Here is a 22,276-nt window from a genome sequence, read left to right as displayed (position 1 = left end):
CCTCCCTAAGAAAATCTCCTACAGCTAGGGGGCAGTATCTCAACTCAGGTTCCCTCCTCTCAGATAACTCTAGCTTATGTTGAGTTGACCTAAAACTAGCCAGGACACTATGTGTTTTTCAAAATAAATAAATAAATAAAAACAACAACAAAACCTATCTCCTTTGTATGAAAATTTTCAGAAATCTGGCTTTAGAGGGAATGGAAAAGTTGCTATTTGTGTAAAGGATTTGTGTGTTTTTAGTAAAAACCATCACTTTGCAGGAACAGAGCCAGAGAGAAGGCTAGAGCAGAGCTTCAGGCTTGGACAGTTATGTAAGAGTGATCACAGGCTCACAGGAGAATCTGCAGTGAAACTCACAAGCCTACATTCTGTTGAGGATCTGAGTCTAGCTTTATGTGGTGTTTTAATGCATCATATTTAAAGATGCACGTAACATCTGACATTACAACTCACCCTTGTCGGATTATGAAGAGAAAGTATTTACCAGTATGAGATGGAGGCTGCTAGCCCAGGCTTACACCTGACCTGTAGCTCAGTATAGCATCCCCTTTTTCTGCCCCATCCCAGGGTAAGACCATCCTGTTTTCCTGGTGCCTTCCAGACTCTTGAGGAATGGATACCTGCTATAAATATCAAGGGTCACTGTTCACAAATATAGTGACAGACTATTTTTTATACTAGAAATGGCTCACATTATTTTTTTGTGTATCAGCCTCTTCTCTGCCTCAGCAAAAGGATGTGTGCCAACAGTGATAAATAATTGAAATAATAATTTTAAGAACTCTACTAAGAGCTTTCTATGCATTATCTTCAGATTCTCCCCATAGTTGTAGATGCTATCATTATCTCTATTTTATGAATCATTCAAACAGCTTTATTGAAATCAGCCTTAATAAATGGTGAAGTTTAAACTAGACAAACTCATTCCTTCCCATTATGCCATGCCTCTTCCCATCGATTCATCTATACTTTCTAACTCAATTATCTTTAAAATTGGAAGCCTATACTGGAGAGGACTGGCTTAGGTTCCACAGGAAAGTCACTGAACTTGTGAAAAACAAAACAAAACAAAACACTGTTGACCCATGTAAACATAGAACACTAGGGCCTTAAGAGCTCACTTAACCAGATGCTTTGCTATAGCAACTTTAACAATATAGCCAGTCTTTATGATGATAATAGAAATTTGCTAATAACACCGAATGTGTGAGTCTGATGTGGAATATCGCTTTTGTTGCACAAGCTAGCCTCTTTAAGCAACTTTCTGGCTTAATAAACACACAATGTTCCCAACTGCATTCCCTTTCCACCATACTTTCAATGTCTAATGTCCATTCTTTAGGATCTTCCTGTTCAAGTGGCCTCATTCTGACTCCTATGTGTGTGTGCTTCTTGCTTTAGGATGTGTCTTAGTGCCAGACCATAGGTAACTTGACGTAACCTGTGTATGTTGTATGAAATCTAGCTACTTCACCACATCAACAGGCTTTAAGGGTAAAGGCCAGGATGCTGGCTGCAGTTCATCAGAAAAATTCAATTAAGCTATAATGAAAGTAACATGATTCTATACAAAATTTTTACATCAAAGTGTTTAAAATAGATGCCTGATTTGTGGATTTTCACTTCAGTACAAATACAAAGATGGCTACCGTAAGCAGCTGGGCCACCACATCGGAGCCCGCAACATCGAAGATGACCCCAAGATGATGTGGTCCATGCACGTGGCCAAGATCCAGAGTGACAGGGAGTACAAGAAGGACTTTGAGAAGTGGAAGACCAAGTTCAGCAGCCCAGTGGACATGCTGGGGGTGGTGCTGGCCAAGAAGTGCCAGACCTTGGTCAGCGATGCTGACTACAGGAACTACCTACACCAGTGGACATGTCTACCTGACCAGAATGACGTCATCCACGCTCGGCAGGCCTATGAGCTACAGAGTGATGTGAGTATGGTATATGTAAAAGATCCTCCAAGCTATATGAAAAAAGGTCATCCCTTACACACAACCCAGGGGCCTATTCAAGCTAAAATTTATTGGTTGATAAATGACATCCTTATAAGTAAATGCCATTTCCTAACTACATTTGATTCTATAAAGACAAAACTAATTAAACGAAATATGAATCAAGAGTCCTCAAAAGGAAAACATTTTCTTATGTTCTTTAGAAAGTTAAGTAATTTTGAAAAAGCAAATTTTTATTTTAAAAAATGACTCCTAAAGGCTGGCGACATAACTCAGTGGTAGAATGCTTGTCTAGTGTGTGTAAGGCCTGCATCTGATCCCTGGCACCACACACACACACACACACACACACACACAATTACTATAGAATTTGCTATTGGTTTCCCCTGTAGCTCTAGTCACAGGACTGCTAATACTCAATCTGCTCCCAGAGGATGATGAAGCCGCTGCGTTTGCAAGCTGTGGGACAGTTTTGCTGGCATTTGCCCCTTTTGTGTGGGGTGTCAGATGCTAATGACAAAACTGAGCATCTATTGGCAGAGGATGGCTGTCTCCGATCTGGGTGTGGGGAGCACATTTCTAACCCTGGGTGTTTTATAAACATGGGAAGCAATTACAAAGCATTAGAGAGCTTTGGAGAATGAGATAAATCCACCATAATTACACGCCAATGACTGAGCTGTACAGCCACCTGCTCTGTGCTTTGTGGTTTGTGAAGAAGGATAGTTAACAGGGGTTAGCCACGCACAGGGGCAACACTGATAGACTGCTGGCCATTGGTTGCCACGTGCCTCTTCTGAAGTGCTTTCCTCCCACCGTGGCTGGTCTCGGTGCTGCAGGAAGCATTCACTGCAGATCTAGCAGGACTATGCTAGCCAGCCTTGCTCCTTAAACATGATGAGCAGGCCATGCACAGTGGTGCCGGAGGCTTTGTCTGTGAAATCCCCATTTATCTTTCCTACTTGGCTCCTGGAGCTACTGAAATTCTACACGCTAGGTGACTACAGCTTTCGGTACCATTGTTGGAAAGTAGTTTTTGAATACTTACGGGGTATGTAAAAACCTTTAACGGAAAAAAAAAAAAACATGGCTCAAAACAAACTGAGAAACATATTGCAAGATGGATGACTCTACAAACCTATCCTACGCCTCTTACCCTGAAAATGGGATGGGAAAGTGACGGAGACCCTGGCCCAGTAACATGTGCATTTTTTTTTTACCCCAATCTTGGGTGGTATGGTAGCTGTCCACATTCTGGGGACATCAACAGTTCCTTATTATTGTATGTCCTTTGTCATTTTATGTCACTAGTTTTTTATGAAGATAATTTGAAAAATAAGAAAAAGTGTACTGAAGGCAAAAGTCCAGTTCAACCCAACCCCCCAAACCCCTGCACTTTGACTTGTCTAAACCACATTGCTTCGCATTCCTGTTTTCATTAAAATATAGATATTAATAACATCTTTGCATGTTGCCAGTATTCTCAGAAAGAAAAGGTTTTGATAGCTACAGAATGTTTCATGTGGCTAAGGCCATACATGGATTTCCTGGCAGTTTGTTGTGGGCCATGCATGATTCTCTTCACTCTGGGTTAGCATTCTGTCCTGTGTATATTATTTATAAAAGCCATTAACACGGCCCCCCGATGTTAGTGGGGTCATTCCTTTCCTCACAGTTAATATTGTGAATAGAAAAGCATTTCTGGGTCAATTTTGAACACAGTTGTTCTGTTTGTCTGCCTACTACATTAAGCTTGCTTTCTATGAAAACAATAGAATGCCACTTTCTTATTGATGCCCTTTGCATCTTTACCATAAATGGTCTTGGTACCACCCTTTGCCCTCGATGAAGAAGAACCTCTGGCCTCTTTTTCCTCTTCCCAGAATGTGTACAAGTCAGATCTCCAGTGGATGAGAGGCATTGGCTGGGTCCCCATTGGGTCTCTGGATGTGGTCAAGTGTAAGAGAGCCGCAGAGATCCTGAGCGACAACATCTACCGCCAGCCTCCAGACAAGTTCAAGTTCACCAGTGTGACAGACTCTCTGGAGCAGGTGCTGGCCAAGAGCAACGCCCTCAACATGAACAAGGTGAGGCAGCCGCCTCAGATTTCCTAAGCACCTTTCCACTTAAGTGGCTAGCGGACTCAAAGTTCTCCCAAAGGGACAGGGTCATATTTAACTTTTAAATTGTTATAAGCAGTAAGACCCAGACCTCTAGATAGTGCCTAATATCCAAGTCAGGTTTATTTTTTCTAATTGCATAAATAATAATCCTGTTTTAATTTGACTTTTTGGAGTGCCTATCTTAAATGGTTGTCTTTCAACATCTTACCTTATTCTTATAGCGATTATACACAGAGGCCTGGGACAAAGACAAGATTAAAATTCACGTAATGCCTGATACACCGGAGATTACCCTGGCAAGGCAGAACAGAATCAACTACAGCGAGGTAGGGGCTGCCAAAGCAATGTGGAGATTCTCATACAGGGTGGTGGGAGATGGGAACACTTGATAATGTTGCTCTTTCATGTGAATATTGGCCCGTCCCCTTTCATTTCTGGGTCAGATGCTACATTTCATGAGATTCTGCAAGCAAACTGAAAGCACGTTGTTTCTTACATGTTGAAGTCATTCCTAAAGTGAACCAATAGGCCAAGGAATATTTTTTTTTTTTTGGTACTTCTACATGGTCAGGTTGCCAGATAAAACAGTTGCTCATTAATTACACCAATAAATAATATTCATTTGCCTGGAACTCAAGGTCACCTGGTCTTAAGCTATATTAAAGTGCTATACTCCAATTGGCTAAGTCTCATAGTCCTAGCAAGGAGTCTTTGTAAATGCACACCTTTTCCACACATTGGTCTTGAATTACAGTGAAGGAGCAGAAACTATAGTCAAAATATCCCTTTTACACCAGTCAAAGATAGTTTATATATCTAGGTTGGGTATTGGGTTACACTTCTGATTGAGTATTACCAAACTTATAAAGCCTTTGATTAACATTTTTAAAAAATGTATAAAAGCAAAAAGGAAAAGGGGGCATGGGATAGGGGTTTTCTAGGGAGGGGAAATGTGGAAAGGGGATGGCATCTGAAATGTAAATAAAATTTAAAAAAATAAATAAAAAAGAAAAAAGAGAAAAGTTATAACTGACAAATTAAGCCCTATAATATTCAAATTTATGTAAAATGTATATATTTTAATATATAAATTAACATATATTTGATAAGCATGTTTTATAATTTTTATTTAAGACAGAGATAAACCTAAGTGCACACTTTTTCAGGCTTTAGAAATAACATAAAACAAATCAAGACAGTTTCCTTAATCTGAATTATTTATACTAGTATTCATCTATCGGGACTCGGTGGGAGAAGTGAAAATTCCTCTACATATCTCAGGAAGAAAATCTATTGTGTTTTTCAAAATGGAGATTTATCAAACACTTAAGAGTATGAAAGTCATTGAAAGTCCTGCTTATTATGAGATTTGATTCTCTGTTTTTCAACACTAGAAGGCCAGTGTGCTATCCATTTCAACACAGATCCAACTTGATGCCCTCTCTTATTCAATTATTTTGTCATATGTAATGGTGACTAGGTGTATAGATCTGCAAAATAGATATTCTGTAGCTACATGAAATATACTATTTTATCATAAGGATTTTTCAATATTGGTCTTGTAATATTTCTTTAATAAAAATATTTAGACTTAAGTATTCTAATATATTCCAAGTAGTTATTATGTAAATAATGAAACTAAGGCAGTGTTAATGAGTCTTGAGATTCCAATTTCACAATGCTGTGAAATAAACAACTGAAGAAAGATAAAAAAATATATATACCTTTTTTTAAAAAAATTGCTAAAATTAAATTAAACACCACAGTATATGTGAGAGAGTTAAACAAGCATGCTTTAACCCACCATCAGGGTCAACATTCTCAGCTCAGGTATAGGCTGTGCCAGAGTAGGCAGTCTGTCCCTACTTGGCTTCAAAGACGCTGCCCTTCTGAGAGGGCAGAAGACCGGTTACTAAAAGAGAGATGGGTTGCACATGTACTCCAGATCCATTCCCAGCAGGAAAACAAATCACTGTACCATCCGGGGCAGAGGGAAAAGCAAGGCATAGAAAGGTCAGAGGTAAAGGAACTGACGTTCTTTTGCCGAAGGACACTCCATGAACGATGCCGATGGCTGGTTTATTCACAGAAAGTGCAATTTTATTAGACATGTCTTACTAATATAGCCAAAATCTAATCTTAAAGTTGTAATTACAGTCTACTATGCTCGAAGTTCTGTCTTAATTTTTATTCTTTTTTAAACACTGTTAAAGATATTACCGGTTGTAATAAAAGTTAAATAGTGTAGAAATTAGTAAAGGCATATGCCATATACGTGAAAGGAATAACACTGAACATACTGCTTCCCGTTTTTATTTTTACTTAGCAGCATGTATGGATTATATTTTATCAATCTATTACTAAATTACATGAATCTATATTGATAGTTTTTAATCATTAATCTGCAAGTGCTATATAAACTTAGAATGAAATACCTTATAAATTATATCAATTTTAAAACCCATTACTATGTTTCATCTATTTACCTGTCTCTACCTCCCAAGTGCTGAGATTAAAGGCATACACCACCACACACACAGCTAAATACTTTTTGAAGAATAGACTAGACTTCATCAGCTTTTCCCTGTCACCAGACCTTAGACTGTATCCAATTCTAGCCTTTAAAAATCATGTGGTGGAAGTCACTTGATACATACTTTTCATACCGTTGCCATTGGCTCTTTTCTCTTTCCATAGAGTTTGTATAAACTGGCCAATGAAGAAGCAAAGAAGAAAGGCTATGACCTGCGTGTTGATGCCATCCCCATCGTGGCGGCCAAGGCCTCCAGAGATATTGCCAGTGATGTGAGTAGTGACTGATGGATATTATGTGGATGGATGGGTTGGGGAAGCAGGATCAGTAACACAGTGGCAAGGTACATTCAGGTGCCAGTTATTACAAATCATAACTTTTTTTTAAAAACAACTTTTATTTAAAAAAAAAAAAAAAAACAACTCATTTTTATTTCCAAAAGGTTAATATCCAGGTACCACTAGTTTAGGATTAAATTATAATCCACAATATTTTACATTTGTAATTATGGAAACTTCTTTATATTTGATCATGTAGCCTTCATAAGCATAAAAATCTTAGAAGATAACTGTATTCACTTTCCAACAGATAAAGGCCTGGTAGGGGATAGGAAACTCTACCTTTCCCCAAACTTGCTCTGTAGTATTGTTAACTCTCCCTTTGGAAATTATCTGAAAGGCATTTCTCAAATTATTTAATGCAAATAGGAGGACAAAGATGAACAAAATAAATAATGATGAGCTTAAATTCTCCTATCTCTGAAAAAGGAAAAGGTAGAATGTAGGCTACATTAATTTTTTGACATTACAATTTCAGTGACACTTTTGCCAGAGAACACCAGGGTAGCTGAGCTGCTCCCCTACCAAGAAAACACTAACCTGCCCATGTAATTTTCCCATTTGTGGAAGCCTCACCTGAGCCACATTTGGCCCAGGACATGCAACTTGGAGACCCATTTTAAGAGACTCAGTGAAAGTCATCAGAGCCAGACTAGGGATGGCAATGAGGGAGGTTGTAGAAGAAGAAATAGAATCTACCAAGTAAAAAACAGTATTATTGAAATCACAAGTAAGATTTATTGTTTGTGGTTTTACTGCCTAAAAATGAAGACAAAGTAGTATACAGTTCTGATTCATGTTTTTGAAAAATATTACTGCCTTTATGTCCAGAGACTTGGCATATACAAGGTATAGGATAATTTAGCTTGGCCTGAATTCCCACTAGAGTGTTGCTGTGCATTTAAGCCACAGTATAGAATAGAGAAAGGAAAATATCCAGATAATTATTTCTCAGCAAGAAATGGCAATTTAAAAATAACAAGATTTTAAAGTAATGAAACTCTTAACCCATTCCATTCATTGACTTAAAAAAAATGACCATTTTTATTTCAGTACAAATACAAAGATGGCTACCGTAAGCAGCTGGGCCACCACATCGGAGCCCGCAACATCGAAGATGACCCCAAGATGATGTGGTCCATGCACGTGGCCAAGATCCAGAGTGACAGGGAGTACAAGAAGGACTTTGAGAAGTGGAAGACCAAGTTCAGCAGCCCAGTGGACATGCTGGGGGTGGTGCTGGCCAAGAAGTGCCAGACCTTGGTCAGTGATGTGGACTACAGGAACTACCTACACCAGTGGACGTGTCTGCCTGACCAGAATGACGTCATCCACGCTCGGCAGGCCTATGAGCTCCAGAGCGATGTGAGTGCTGAGATCTATGGGAGCCATGCTGATGGTGGTCATTCATAATAACATTTATGTTTCAGATTAGGTGGAGCCCTCAGAGAGCTGGCGTATCTTATTTCTACCCCTCATATTTATTTTAAAGGAGAGCATTCGTCCACATGATGGAATTTTGTGGAATTCTACTTTCATATGTTAAAGACATAGACAAAGCTTAGTTTCTCAATCTTTCCAGTCCTTATTCTTCATTCCGAGATCAAGTGTTGCAACATGTTCAGTAGCACTTGCTTTTGTGTTGGATCTCACTAGATTGTAGAGCATTGATAAATTTTCAGTGGATGAGGGGAGATGACTGGGTTCCCATTGGGTCTCTGGATGTGATCAAGCGTAAGATTAACACAGATTCTTAGTGATAAGATCTACCTTTTTCCTCTTCCCAGAATGTGTACAAGTCAGATCTCCAGTGGATGAGAGGCATTGGCTGGGTCCCCATCGGGTCTCTGGATGTGGTCAAGTGCAAGAGAGCCGCAGAGATCCTGAGCGACAACATCTACCGCCAGCCTCCAGACAAGTTCAAGTTCACCAGTGTGACGGACTCTCTGGAGCAGGTGCTGGCCAAGAGCAACGCCCTCAACATGAACAAGGTGAGGACCCAGTCTAGGGAGAAATAAAGCAGGGTCGTGGGTCATTTAGAACGAATAGCTATGGTCTAGAAGTTAGTCCTTTTTACTTTATCCAGTTAAATTCTTATCCGTAGTACAATGATTTAGTCAAGTTCTGTGTATGCTTATATGAGAATTTTGAATACAAACTGGAGGATTTCTGCCTCAGGGTATGTTTATGAAACATACGGGTAGCATTATTAATAGGATTGCTTTGGGCTGGAAAAATAGTTTAGTAGTTAAGAGTAACTACTGCTCTTGCTGAGGAACCAAGTCAGTGCCCAGAACCCACGTCGGGCAGCTAACAACCACCTATAAGAACAGCTTCAAGCGATCTGATGTCTCTGGCCTCCATGGGCCTTCACACTCATGTGCGCATGCCCCCACACACACCTGCATGCGTGCACATGATCAAGAGTTTAAACACATATTAAAATCAAATGTCTATTTGGGCTTCAACAAGTTTTAAGTCTATAAGAGTAGCATATTGAGTAATATATTGTTTGGTATTAAATCTTCTTTAAACTCATGAAAAGAGTTTTAATATAGCCATAGTAAACATGAGAATATGTAACTATGCTGGGGAAATACTTATTTTAGCAATTTTAATTGGGTTTTGAGTGACTTGGTAGTGTGTGTGTGTGTGTATATATTATGTTCATATATTATATGTTATGTTTATATTATGTTTATATATTATATATTGTGTTTAGTATAAACACACTAAAAATTTTTAAAATCCTATAAAAATCAAAGGGATTGAAAAGGGTGTAAACAAAATACACTCTTTTGTGTTTTGTTTGTACAGTAGGCAAGCAGGCTGGGTTTGATGACTTCTTCATTGAAACTCATTTAAAACAATGGTCTTTTTTTTCTGATTTTTTTTTTCTGTTTTGTCTTTCACAGCGCTTGTACACAGAAGCCTGGGACAAAGACAAGACCCAGATCCACATCATGCCAGATACACCTGAAATCATGTTGGCGAGACAAAATAAAATAAACTACAGTGAGGTAAGGCCAACCATATTTCCTTCGTCTGGCCACATTGATTTTTGCTGTAGGAACATGGGACTTGTTTGCATCACAGTCATGGTGTGGTGCACTGTTCTTAGTCTGGTTTTTATACTCATCTTACTGTAGAAAAACAAATACAAAAACATCAGCCTTTACAGTCAATACATAATAAGGCAGGCATAGTGAACTGAGTTTAGATCCCAAGAAACCACATAAAGCCAGATATGGTAGTATCTTCATTCCAGAACTAATAAAAGATGGGGGGTGGATACAGGGAAATTTCTGAAAATTCCCTGGCCAGCTAGCCAGGCATACACACAAGATCCCATCTCAAAGAGGATAGAAAGTGAAGACTGACTACTCAAATGCACTATGGCATGTGCGTGCCTGGATACACACACACACACACACACACACACACACACACACACGAGGGAGATGGGGGCGAGAGATGCATTTGTATGCGTGCGCACACACACACACACACACACACACAAAGATCCAAACAGATTGTGTTCTCCATCAAATTAAAACTCCTTTTTGAAATGCAGTCTGCATGTTTGTTCTCTTTGGTTACCTCATCCATGAAATCTCTATCTTGAAACTTTTCTGTGGTGACAGAATGAGGTAAAATTGATGGCACAGGCAGGGTGGGAACTTGCATCAAATATCTGATTAGTAAGTTTTAATTTCTTTCTTTTACCCTCAAGTCACCGTGAAGATTAAATGTATTTAATATGTTTGAAATAACAAAGTTTATTAAGAAGATCCAAATGAGAGTTTTTTAATCATCCTTTTCAAAATCACCCGAGGACAATGATACAAATTTCCCTTGTCATTGAAGGTTCTTAGATACATTAAAATCGAGGAGAAAAACAATTATCTTTGCAGTACTGAATTAATACTGCATAGATAGTACCTTCCTTGCTTTCTCTTATCAAAGTGAAGAATCTATCTGATTGATTCATGCATACTAGTTTGTTACATTTTTTTTACATTTTTCTTTTTCTTTCAATTTACTACAGTTTTCATTTTTTTAAGGGACATTTTTTTTTAACAGTGAAATTTTAAGCTTTCACCCTCAGGACTTGATCAAGTTTATTATTTTGTCTGTATTAATCACCTCTAACCGTAATTAAGAGAGTCCTAAAGAAAGGACACGCTTCTTACATCATCTAGCAAAGACACGTCAATGACACAGTGGGTATTTTTCTTTCTAAAACATCACAGAACAGACTCAAAAACAGACTTACCATAAATACCTGACTGGCCCCAGCTCAGCCACATTTAGGTGGGCTTCCCTGCTGGACCTGGATTCACCAATCCTAAGGCACGTGGAGATGATTTCTGTCCTGGGTTTTGATGAGGCTCCTGCTTATGTGAGGAGAAATGAAGTAGATTTTCCCTTTAGAATAGTAACACTATATTGGGATAGTTTTTAATTCTGAAATTTCCAATTGGATTTACTGTCTTTAAAAATGTCAAGCTGTACCCAGCGGGGGTGGTTCACTCCTTTAATCCCAGATCCCTCCCAATTTGAGAGGCAGAGGTCAATCTTAAATCCCAGCACTAGGAAGGCTGAGGCAGGCAGATCTCTGAGTTTGAGGCCAGTCTGGTCCACAGGGTGAGTCCCAGAACGGCCAGAGCCACACAGAGAAAAAGCCTTGTCTCAAAACAAAAACAAAAACAAAAAAAAACCAAACAAAAACAAAAAAAAACAACAAACATAAAAATAAAGAAATAATGTCAAGATTATTTCTCCAACCGCTGTTTATGAAGATGGGGTTTCAGAATGGCCCGCTTGAATGACTGTGAAAGCTGCCAGGGTCTTCCATCCCACTCACTGTTCACCCCATGAGTGAACACACAACAAGCACATTATCACCGTTTGTTCCCGTATCCTCATGTATCTATTCTGGTTCCCATGCATGTGTAACTTCCCAAAACAAGATTTGAAATTCAGCCTTGGAGATAATAAAAACTGCTCTCTGCCTTTGAAATGTTGGAAAAACTAAGGAAATCTGACTTGAGGTGATGAGACAGATCCAGAACATCTTCCCGGTGCTACCATGAGAGCATACTTGAGCATTTATTCCGGAATGGACAACTTAATAGATGGAGTGTATGATTTTCCAGTTATAAAAGAAATATTCTGAGGCTGCAGAGATGACTGAGTTGTTAAGGGTGCTTCCTGTTCTTGTAGAGGACCCAGTCCCAGCACCCACAGACTAGCTTACAGCAGCCTATAATACCAGGGGATCCGATGCCCTCTTCTGCCCTCCTCTAGCATACACACACACACACACACACACACACACACAAGAGAAAGACAAGCATGGCAAAAGCTGGGTGTTCACTGATGCTGATCTTGTCATGAAACTTTCCTACAGGTTTTCAAAAGAGGCAAATGCCATTCTAAAGTATCAAAACATCCGCTAAAATCTTTGCCCAAGTACGATTGCACAGTGACCTTATTTTTTTTTTAAAGTAAAAGGCGTATGTGTATCTCTAGCATGGCACTGTCTATCAGGGCCATATTGAAACAAAAATCTGAAGACAGACTGTTTAAATCTTCATCATTTAATACGCATTGCTGTATTATTCAATAATTCTAACATGAACTGCTGGGTCCACTGTCTACATGGGATTTAGCTTAGAATAGAGATGTCAGCTTGCAGCTGGGGGAAGAGTCTGTTGTTTTTACTGTGAAAACAGGAATATTTACTAAAATAAATTTAAATCAGAATCATTTTCATTCAAAGCACAGTTAGCTTCTTTAGGAAACACATCTCATTAAGAGATCTAGTAACTTACTACTTTTTTTATAATTAAAATTTGTTTGCAAAAGTAAATATTTTGCCAGGCATGATACATGTACCTAATTCAACTTATCTCAGCACTGAGAAACATGAGGTTGGAGGATTTAAGTTCCAGGCCAGCCTGGGCTACATGCTGAGACACTGTCATGAAATCAGAGGGTTGGTTTTGATTTACTGATGACCAGTATGAGCCATGAATGTAAGAGTCTACATTATTTCAAAAGGTACAAAATTGGTCAAAATTTTTGTGAACAAGGAAAGTTTTTAAGTCTTTTGTCATAGAAACAACTGTAATGATAGTTCCTCAATTTTAAAGAAATAGAAATGGTTTGACTCATAAGTTTTTGGTATCTGCTGTCCCTGTATCTGCTACAAGCTTCTAGCAGTTGAGACCAATTGCTAATGCCCAATTAAATATTAACAGAGAGATATCATTCACCTAGTCTTATTGTAGCATGGTTGTTATGAACACATACTTACAGTGTTTTGCTATATATTATACAATGATTATACATTGAACAATTATATAACAATGCTGGCAGTCAGGTAAAATTGTTCCTATTTCAAATCTGGAGTTATGTAATATTTCTTGGCTGTTTTACGAACGGAGTAAGTGCTGACTGCCTTAAACACCACTGAGAACTGCTGACCTCGTGTCTAAAATCTATCAGGATTTATGCAAGATGTGATGTTACAATTTACCAAATGCAAAATTTCCATTTACCATAACAGCTTGGAAAATTCATTTTTGTTTTGTTGTTTTGTTTTGGTTAAGACAGCACAGTTCTATAGCCAAGGGCTTTCTTCTTTTGACACACATACACCCACCAATGTGGGGTTTTCAAGTGAATGTGAGTTCTCCATCTAAACATGTCTTCCTTCTTTCCCCAGAGCCTGTATCGCCAGGCCATGGAAGAAGCTAAGAAGGAAGGCTATGACTTGAGAAGTGATGCCATTCCCATCGTGGCTGCCAAGGCTTCCCGGGACATTGCTAGTGATGTAAGAGCTGACTCTGTAACCAATCAGGCCAGCCACTGGCTTAGGGAATCATATCTCTGTAATACTATAGGACTTCTCCTTTGAAGTCCTTACCACCCCTCGTGCAGTAGAGATGGGACAGCGGGTAACTCACTCATGATCCCAGGCTGATGGTCTGTTTGCACTGTGTACCTTTGATCTTGCTTCTTCATCTTTGTTAAATAGAGTAGATGCCTCTCAGTCAGATAGACTGGTGTTGAGCTGCTCTTGGATCCCAGGATACACTCAAGGCAATAAAGCCAGAAATGAAACAGGCTTATCTGAGTTTGCCCACACAGGAAAGAGAGTGGAGGAGAGCCAAAGGCTAAAGGTCCCTTTGTTCTGTGGGTTAAAAAAATCATTATTTCTGCACTCTAAAAGTAAAAATAACAGATTCCTAGACATGTTTATAAAGTTACCCAAAAGGTAGGCTTTTAAAGCATTTTCGTTATGGTCCGAAAAGGTGAAACTGATCACAGTAACTGTGGTGTATGGTTCAGTAGAACTCAACATTTCCCCACTGGTGGGCAAAATGTCTCTGTAATTTTCTCCTTTTATGAAACCAAAATAACACACTTACTGAGTAACAGAAATTGTCCATTTCAAAACTATGTCTCTTGGGTTCCATTACATTCCCGCAGGCTCTCTGTAGTTTGAGTAACATATGTGCTATATTTCTCTACCTTTCCAAGGAAGAGAAACCTGGGAGCCATGTAGGCTCCTGTGCAGGGGTGAGCTCTAGCAGGCTGGCAGGTAGGACCTCTCAGACACTGGATTGGCTTGGAGCTAGGGTTAGGCAGCTTACTTTGGGGATTGCTTTTGCTCAATTATTCCCAGCATATGATTCTCTGAGCTTGTAGAAGGAACAGTGGGGTTCTTCTTACCCCAAGACATGGTATCACAGTATCTGGATAGAAGAAACTCCTTGCCCTGTGATTTCACAGAGGGCATCCTCTCGGGAGTGACAGGCAGTGGTCCTCTCCATCTCCTCCATCTTCCTTATGCTCTGGGCTGTGTCTTTTTTCAGTACAAATACAAAGAAGCCTATAGGAAGCAGTTGGGTCACCACATTGGCGCCAGAGCGATACATGATGATCCCAAGATGATGTGGTCCCTCCACATTGCCAAAGTACAGAGTGACCGTGAATATAAGAAAGAATTCGAGAAATACAAGACAAGATACAGCAGCCCGGTGGACATGCTTGGTATTGTTTTGGCCAAGAAATGTCAAACCTTGGTCAGTGATGTGGACTACAAACACCTCCTGCATGAATGGACCTGCCTGCCAGACCAGAATGATGTCATACACGCCCGGAAAGCATATGACCTCCAGAGTGATGTGAGTATTCCAGTGATATGTGATATGTGAGCATATCAGAGACAAATTTGTGAAATCAGAGATTCTGATTAGTGTCAAGGGCCTGGAATCTATATGCCCCTAGAAATATTCAATGGATATCTGAAAGGAGTTTCTTAGTGGAAACCCCTCCAAAAGTTATGTGTGAAACAGGAAATACGTACTATCAACACTGTACAGAAGTGAGCCCCCTAGTGATTCAAGCCTCTTTTGTCTAGTTAGCTAAAGCTTAGCCCTCAAAATAACATTGCTGATCCGGCCATGGTGGCTCACACCTATAATCCCAGAACCTTGGAATTGGAGACAGGAAGGTCAGGCATTCAAGGGTAACCTTACTTGCATAGTAAGTTTTTAAGTCCAGCCTGAGCTACCAGACTCTGTCTAGGATGGAGGATGGAGGGAGGGAAGGAAGGAAGAAAGGAAGAAAAGAAAAAAGAAAAAGAGAAAAGGAAGTATCACTGGTGAGTTTTTTGCCCAGCAAAATAGAAGTGAAAAGAGAGGTAGAACCCATGTTGACAGAGGGCAACAGAGGTGGGAATAAAAGTGCATTGTTTTATGTAACTTTAATAACTTTTATTCTTGAATTTTATAGAAAACTATGAAAACATACTTGCTCTTTCAAGAACCATATATTAATAGTTATACTAATAGTTAGCTTTTCTTCTCAGGAGTAAATTAGATAAATCTCTGATATCTTAACATCAGTACATTTTCTTTACTCACTTGACAGTTTGTGGTTTTTAGAGACAGAAATTAAGGCTTTTATGACCACCATTGCTTGTGCCGTTGGTCTGCTCACATGGTTTTAATTGAAATAATTAGAAAACATTTTCCAGGACTTAAAGAGCACTGGTTCTCTATGAAAGATCTTGGAAAATTCTTAAGGACAGGATATTATCCTTTAAAAAAAAAATCTCAAGAAAAAAACTCTTCAGAAGGCTCAGCAGAGTATTAGTCAGGGACTTCATGTCTGAGTATGCTGACAGCTTTTTCTGTATCTGCCAGCAAGGAATTATAGTCCTTTTTTCATTAATTAATTTTAAAGGTTTTTGTGTGTGTGTGTGTGTGTGTGTGTATATATATATATATATATATGCATATATATGTATGTACATGTATACTTATATGTATACGCATACGTATATGTATATACACATATATATACATATATGTGTGTGGGTATATATGTGTGTGTGTATATATATATATACATATATATATGTATATATATATGTATATATATATATACATATTATATATATCATATTTTTACCTGTACTTGTCTACCTTTTGTATTCCTGTTTCTTGAGTATGATACATTTTGGAATGACTCAATAGGAGAGTTAATATATCTTTCTTACCTGTTGCTCTTCAGAATCTGTACAAGGCAGACCTTGAATGGATGAAAGGCATTGGCTGGGTTCCCATTGGTTCTTTGGAAGTTGTCAAAGCCAAGAGGGCCACAGAGATACTGAGTGACAACATCTACCGCCAGCGTCCAGACACACTGAAATTCACCAGTATAACCGACTCGCTGGAGCAGGTGCTGGCGAAGAATAATGCGATCAACATGAACAAGGTGGGTCTTCGTGTTCGCCGTGAAGCATCAGGAGTCACCGCAGGGCAGGGCAGACTCTGACATGCTGTTATGCCTCGAAGATTATTTTAAGGTTTTTAAAATGATTTTAATTAGTATATTAAATGTGTTTTGGTAGCCCCCCACCTCTCCCACCTCTTTGCCCCACGGCCCTTCTTGTGTTATTCCCCCAGTCTCTCTTCTGCTTTTGTGTGATGTGTTTTCCTTTTTCCTCCTGTCACTTCCTAACACTTTTCAGCCTTTCTTGGCCTTCTTTCTAGTTTTTGAAGGCTTTTCCTACATTTACACTCATTGATATTCTCTATTACACTTTATTTTTTTATTCATTTGCTTACTTATGCTGTATGTGTTTGTACATGCATACATAGCATGTGGAGGTCATATGACAACCTGTGGGAGTCAATTATCTCCTTTTACCTTGTGAGTTCCTGGAATCAAACTCAGGTGGTCAGGCTTGGCAGCAATCGCCCTAGTCCACTGAACCATCCTGTCAGTTCTCTCTGTGTGTCTCTCTCTCTGTCTCTCTGTGTCTCTCTGTCTCTCTCTCTCCCTCCCTCCCTTTCTCTCCCTCCCTCTCTCTCTCACACACACTCACACATACACAGTATACACTAGAGTCTACATATAAAACAAGTAGTTTTAAAATAATTCCTTCTGAGTTTAGAATACCTTTCTTACTATAAATCTTTTTGACTGAAATATTGTGTTACTTGGTGATACTTCAAAATATTAAACTCCTCTTTAAAATACTATGAAAAGGAGAAGTAAAGTAAAGGAGAGAACTGTTTTAGGGGAGGCCAACACATACACACTTTCATTTTCAAAGAATTATTTGAAACATTACTCAAATATATATATTATATATAAAGTCTAGCATGATGTTCCATGCTTGTAATCTCAGTACTTGAGAGGTAGAGACAGGAGGATCCAGATTTCAAGGTTATATGTAATGAATTTGAAGCAAAACTGAGCTGTAAGAAACCCTGTCTCAAAAAAATAAAAAAAATAAAAAATCGATTTTTTCTCAGACAAAAATTTAAATACCGAAACCCAATTATACTTTGTAAAACTGTTAAATTCTTTAATAGTTGATAATGTGTTTATGAGGTATTTATTTATACATTTTAATAAGGAACATAGAAATGTAGTTTTAATAAATTTAGTTCTACTTTTATATATCAAAGAGATCACAATCTCTTTGGACACCAAAATCATTTTTCTCCTTTTCTTAATAGCGCTTGTACACAGAAGCCTGGGACAATGACAAGAAAACCATCCATGTCATGCCTGACACACCAGAAATCATGCTGGCCAAACTCAACAGATTAAACTACAGTGATGTGAGTGTCCCTAGTTAAATGCTTTGACTAATTTATTACCTACCCTATAATAGACATTGTTGGCAACAGAAACAGTTCATCCTTGACTTAATCTTGGGCTATGTGGTGGGTCCACAGAAAAGGCCAGCCCTTGGTTATCAAGTGGAGTGCTTACAGGGAAATAATCCATCAGGGCCACTCCTCTCAAACCTTCCCTTGGGTCAGCCATGGGTACAAGGTCCCTGTAGTCAGCTGCCACAAGTGTGGTCCTGCATCTGTAGATTTATCCCTGGTTGAAAGATACTCAAGAACACTATACCTGTTCTGAAAGTGTATGGAGTTTTTCTATTGTTAACATTTCTTGAATTATATGTAACAATTTATATAGATTTATATTGTATTATACTTCATAAGTAACCTGGAGATGATTTAAAATGTATAGGATGGGCAGGTAAGGTAAGCCATGTCTGTAAATCCTAGCACTAACACTCAGAAGGAAAGCTGAGGCAGGAGGATCATGGATTTGAGCATGCTCTGGGCTATATAACAAGGTCTGGGACAAGCTGAGCTTTTTCAAGACTTGAAAATGGAGAGCCACACTGAGAGACTGCCTAGGTTCCTATCCCCATGTGTATAAGGGACTTGAATGGCAAAGGCTTCGTGTGGAGCGAGAGCTCTTAGAACAAATCCTTCTTGGGCACTGAGGTAAAACTATATTTTCTGTGAGTTCCTATGTTCTTTCTCTGGTTTCCATTTGGTATTACTGCAGGTGGTTATCTGGTCATCTTTATCTGGACCAGTATTTTAATAATGGCAATGACTCCAAATCTATTATGTTCCTCTATAGTAGTTCACATGTACTGTGTTCCCCCCAAAGGGGAAAAAAACAAATAAACAAAAAATGAATATATTCCATTTGAAAAACAATTTTCTTATTCTTTCTCTTTTCATATCAAGATGGTATTTTTTTTATTTCTGGCAATGATTCCAAATCAATCATATTCTACTACAGTAGTCCACATGCACTGCGTTTTTTCCAAAAGACCAAATATATTCCATTTTTAAGACACTTTCCTTATTCTTTCTCCTTTCATATTAAGATAAGACATTTTTTAATATTTGGAGGTACTACTAAATGCTAGATTTTTATATGTGCTCCTTTGGGAATACATAATTTCTGCAACCTCCAAATGTTGGTGTACCTCCAAACATTCTTTAGATTTTTCCAGTCAGGAAAGCCTCATGTTTTTTGAATCTGTAGGCTGAGAAGCTACCAGAATATTTAGGGGATTCATTTCAGTCACTGAAATGAGGACAGAAAAAAAATTAACAGAAGTCAGCCTCATTTCTTTTGAAGGGAGTGGTGACTAAGGACTCTTTCCACAGAAACTCTACAAACTGTCTCTGGAAGAGGCCAGGAGGCAAGGCTACGACTTGCGCGTGGATGCTATTCCTATCCGAGCAGCCAAGGCATCAAGGGAGATCGCTAGTGATGTAAGTTGCTCGTTTTTAAAGACACATTTCTTTCTTTAAAAGCGTTATCATCTGGAAGCTTTCAGAGTGTTTCTTGTCAGAACTTGCTTGCAAGTCCAAGTTTCATCTCCCTTTGGTGGCTTCCCTCCAACACAAAGTTAAAGGTTGGAAGAGGTGGGTGGGGTGGTGATGGTGAAGGAACTGACCCACGCCCATTATGCGTGCTAGTCAGGTAAAAACCATCACTTTTTAAAACAGGAATTTTTTTTTTAAAAAAAGACTTGCTGTTATGTTTCATCTTGTTTTCTGGTACCGGGGATGGAACCCAGCGTCTTGCTCATACTAGGTGATGACTCTGCCACCAAGCTGTGTCCCAGTCCTTTTATTTCTGAACCTCAGAAATTGAGCAGTAGTTAATCCAGATTGGTACATTTACATTACAGGTAAATGTGGGTGTGGTCTTTTTCCTGTGGCATCCACAGGTGGCATGAAAAAAGTTTTGATGGAGGTCATGGTGGATGGTGGGCATGGTTTAGTCTTTTCATTCTGTGTAACTCTCAGTGAACTTCTCTTGTGAGAAGCCCCTGATGTTATTCAACAGACTATAAAGCAAGTGGGCCTTCTTCTCAGCATTCATTCACCTCTTCTCTCCTTTTCTTGTGCATAATCAATGCCTCTGTGTTTTATGCATCTTTGAAATACAACCTCTTCCCCTGAACCAATCCCAAACCCTAAAATGATTCCCTGTTCATTCATCACTGTGTTCTCAGCTGCTGGGCTGGGGTACCCTCTCTCTGACTCTCATGGTAAAGTGGGCCATGACACATTACTTTTGACCTTTAAAAGTAGATAGATTCCAAGCCCCAAGGCATGACTCTCCTGGCAAAACTTCAGTAATGTTGACAGGCTAATAAGGAGAATAATTCCTTGACATGTAAACTCTACCTAAATGTAATGCATATACTTGACCAAGGAATTCATTCCATGGTCTAATAACAAGAGAGATAGTCTAAACTAATCTTAATGTTAATGGTTTAAAAAAAAAACCTATATCTTTACTTGTTAAGGAATTCAGAATACACTAGATAGTGTAGTTTAGAGAAAGGAAGAAAACAAAATACAAGAAGACCTGCAGTCCAGGCTCTGCCCTGCTACAAACATGGACCATGGCCATCAGGATCCTGTTGTATAAATAAAGTGGGTGATGCTCATCTTTGTGCTTCTTGATATTAGTGGGGGAAATACACAGTAGTATGTGTTCTTTTTGTCAGAGTCATATACCTTTTCTTTCTTCAGTACAAGTACAAGGAAGGCTACCGCAAACAGCTGGGCCACCATATTGGGGCTCGGAACATCAAGGATGACCCCAAGATGATGTGGTCCATACACGTGGCCAAGATCCAGAGTGACAGGGAGTACAAGAAGGACTTTGAGAAGTGGAAGACCAAGTACAGCAGCCCAGTGGACATGCTGGGGGTGGTGCTGGCCAAGAAGTGCCAGATCCTTGTAAGCGACATAGACTACAAGCATCCTCTCCACGAGTGGACATGCCTGCCTGACCAGAATGATGTCATTCAGGCACGGAAGGCCTATGATCTCCAGAGTGATGTGAGTGACTCTATGTTCTAATAGTTTAGTGGGGGAATACTAAATTATCAGTGTTATAGAATCTTTGGGAAGTCTATTAAAACCCATGAACCATTCTCAAGGCAATGTTATAAAAATTGTAAAATAAGCATTGGGCTCAAAGGAAACCAATCATATTGAGAATGTATGAAAATATTAAACCAAATCTGAAGTATGGTAATATGTATAGTTATTTGTTAACATATTAAATAATTACAGCCATATATATTAACAAGCTCTGTGTATAATAACTAATTCTAGAGACATGTGAAGAGCATAATATTTTTTAATGTTTTATTTTATTTTTGTGCATTGATGTTTCTTAGATCAGGAATTCTTAACCTGACATCAGTGAGCTTGGACAGAACTAAATCTAGCATCCGTGTTTTTACTAACATCTAACTGAAAAACAGCATTCGCGCAAGTAAAAGTATACACAAAAAGTATACACTGTATATATGTCTGATTGAGAGGGTTGGATTCCCTGGAACTGGAGTAACAGCCAGTTGTGAGCGACCATGTGGGTGCTGGGAATTGAACCCCAGCCAGGCCTCTGGAAGAGCAGTCAGTGCTCGTAGTTGCTGAATCATTTCTCCAGAGCACTGAGCATAAAATATCTTAAGAAATACGCAACATCTACAATAATACAATAGTGTCTATAACAACCGTTGCTTACTCAGACACATGTACTATTGCTACCACTGTAATCTGTTGTGTATACTTTTATACTTTTACTTGCACGGATGCTATGTTTCAGTTAGATGTTAGTAAAAACACGGATGCTAGGTTTAGTTCTGTCCAAGCTCATGGATGTCAGGTTAAGACTTCCTGATCTAAAGCAAACTGGTTTTCCAAGCAGATTGATTATATGATCCTTTTACTGATTCCCTTTTTTTTATATGAAGCATCAGTAATAATTTCTGAATGAATGCTTAGGAATGCGTTGTGCATATTTTGATCAATTTTCTAGGAAAATGAAAAGTTGTAGTGAGCTAAAACCAAAAGAAACATTTCTGTTGCCAGCAGTAGGCAACCTGTGGCCTCTCAGACACCTCCTTATTAGTTCGTCACTTCTTGTTTTGACTGG

At 38.9% G+C, this 22,276-nt stretch overlaps 1 protein-coding gene across 1 annotated transcript in view; it reads left to right on the top strand.

Moving 5' to 3' along the window:
- Neb (nebulin) overlaps positions 1-22,276 on the top strand; it is a 194,298-nt gene that overhangs the window by 84,263 nt on the left and 87,759 nt on the right. Inside the window, exons 63-75 of the mRNA XM_076928308.1 lie at positions 1,632-1,943; positions 3,848-4,051; positions 4,309-4,413; positions 6,785-6,892; positions 8,012-8,323; positions 8,746-8,949; positions 9,874-9,978; positions 13,692-13,799; positions 14,845-15,156; positions 16,550-16,753; positions 18,007-18,111; positions 19,477-19,584; positions 20,860-21,171. Of these exons, the coding sequence (XP_076784423.1) occupies positions 1,632-1,943; positions 3,848-4,051; positions 4,309-4,413; positions 6,785-6,892; positions 8,012-8,323; positions 8,746-8,949; positions 9,874-9,978; positions 13,692-13,799; positions 14,845-15,156; positions 16,550-16,753; positions 18,007-18,111; positions 19,477-19,584; positions 20,860-21,171 (2,499 nt within the window). The remainder of the gene's footprint in view (positions 1-1,631; positions 1,944-3,847; positions 4,052-4,308; positions 4,414-6,784; positions 6,893-8,011; positions 8,324-8,745; positions 8,950-9,873; positions 9,979-13,691; positions 13,800-14,844; positions 15,157-16,549; positions 16,754-18,006; positions 18,112-19,476; positions 19,585-20,859; positions 21,172-22,276) is intronic.

Source organism: Arvicanthis niloticus, chromosome 2 (genome assembly GCF_011762505.2).
Source record: "Arvicanthis niloticus isolate mArvNil1 chromosome 2, mArvNil1.pat.X, whole genome shotgun sequence".
Lineage (NCBI taxonomy): Eukaryota > Metazoa > Chordata > Mammalia > Rodentia > Muridae > Arvicanthis > Arvicanthis niloticus.
The sequence above is the reverse complement of the archived record's forward strand: the minus strand, read 5'-3'. Positions and strand labels throughout refer to the sequence as shown.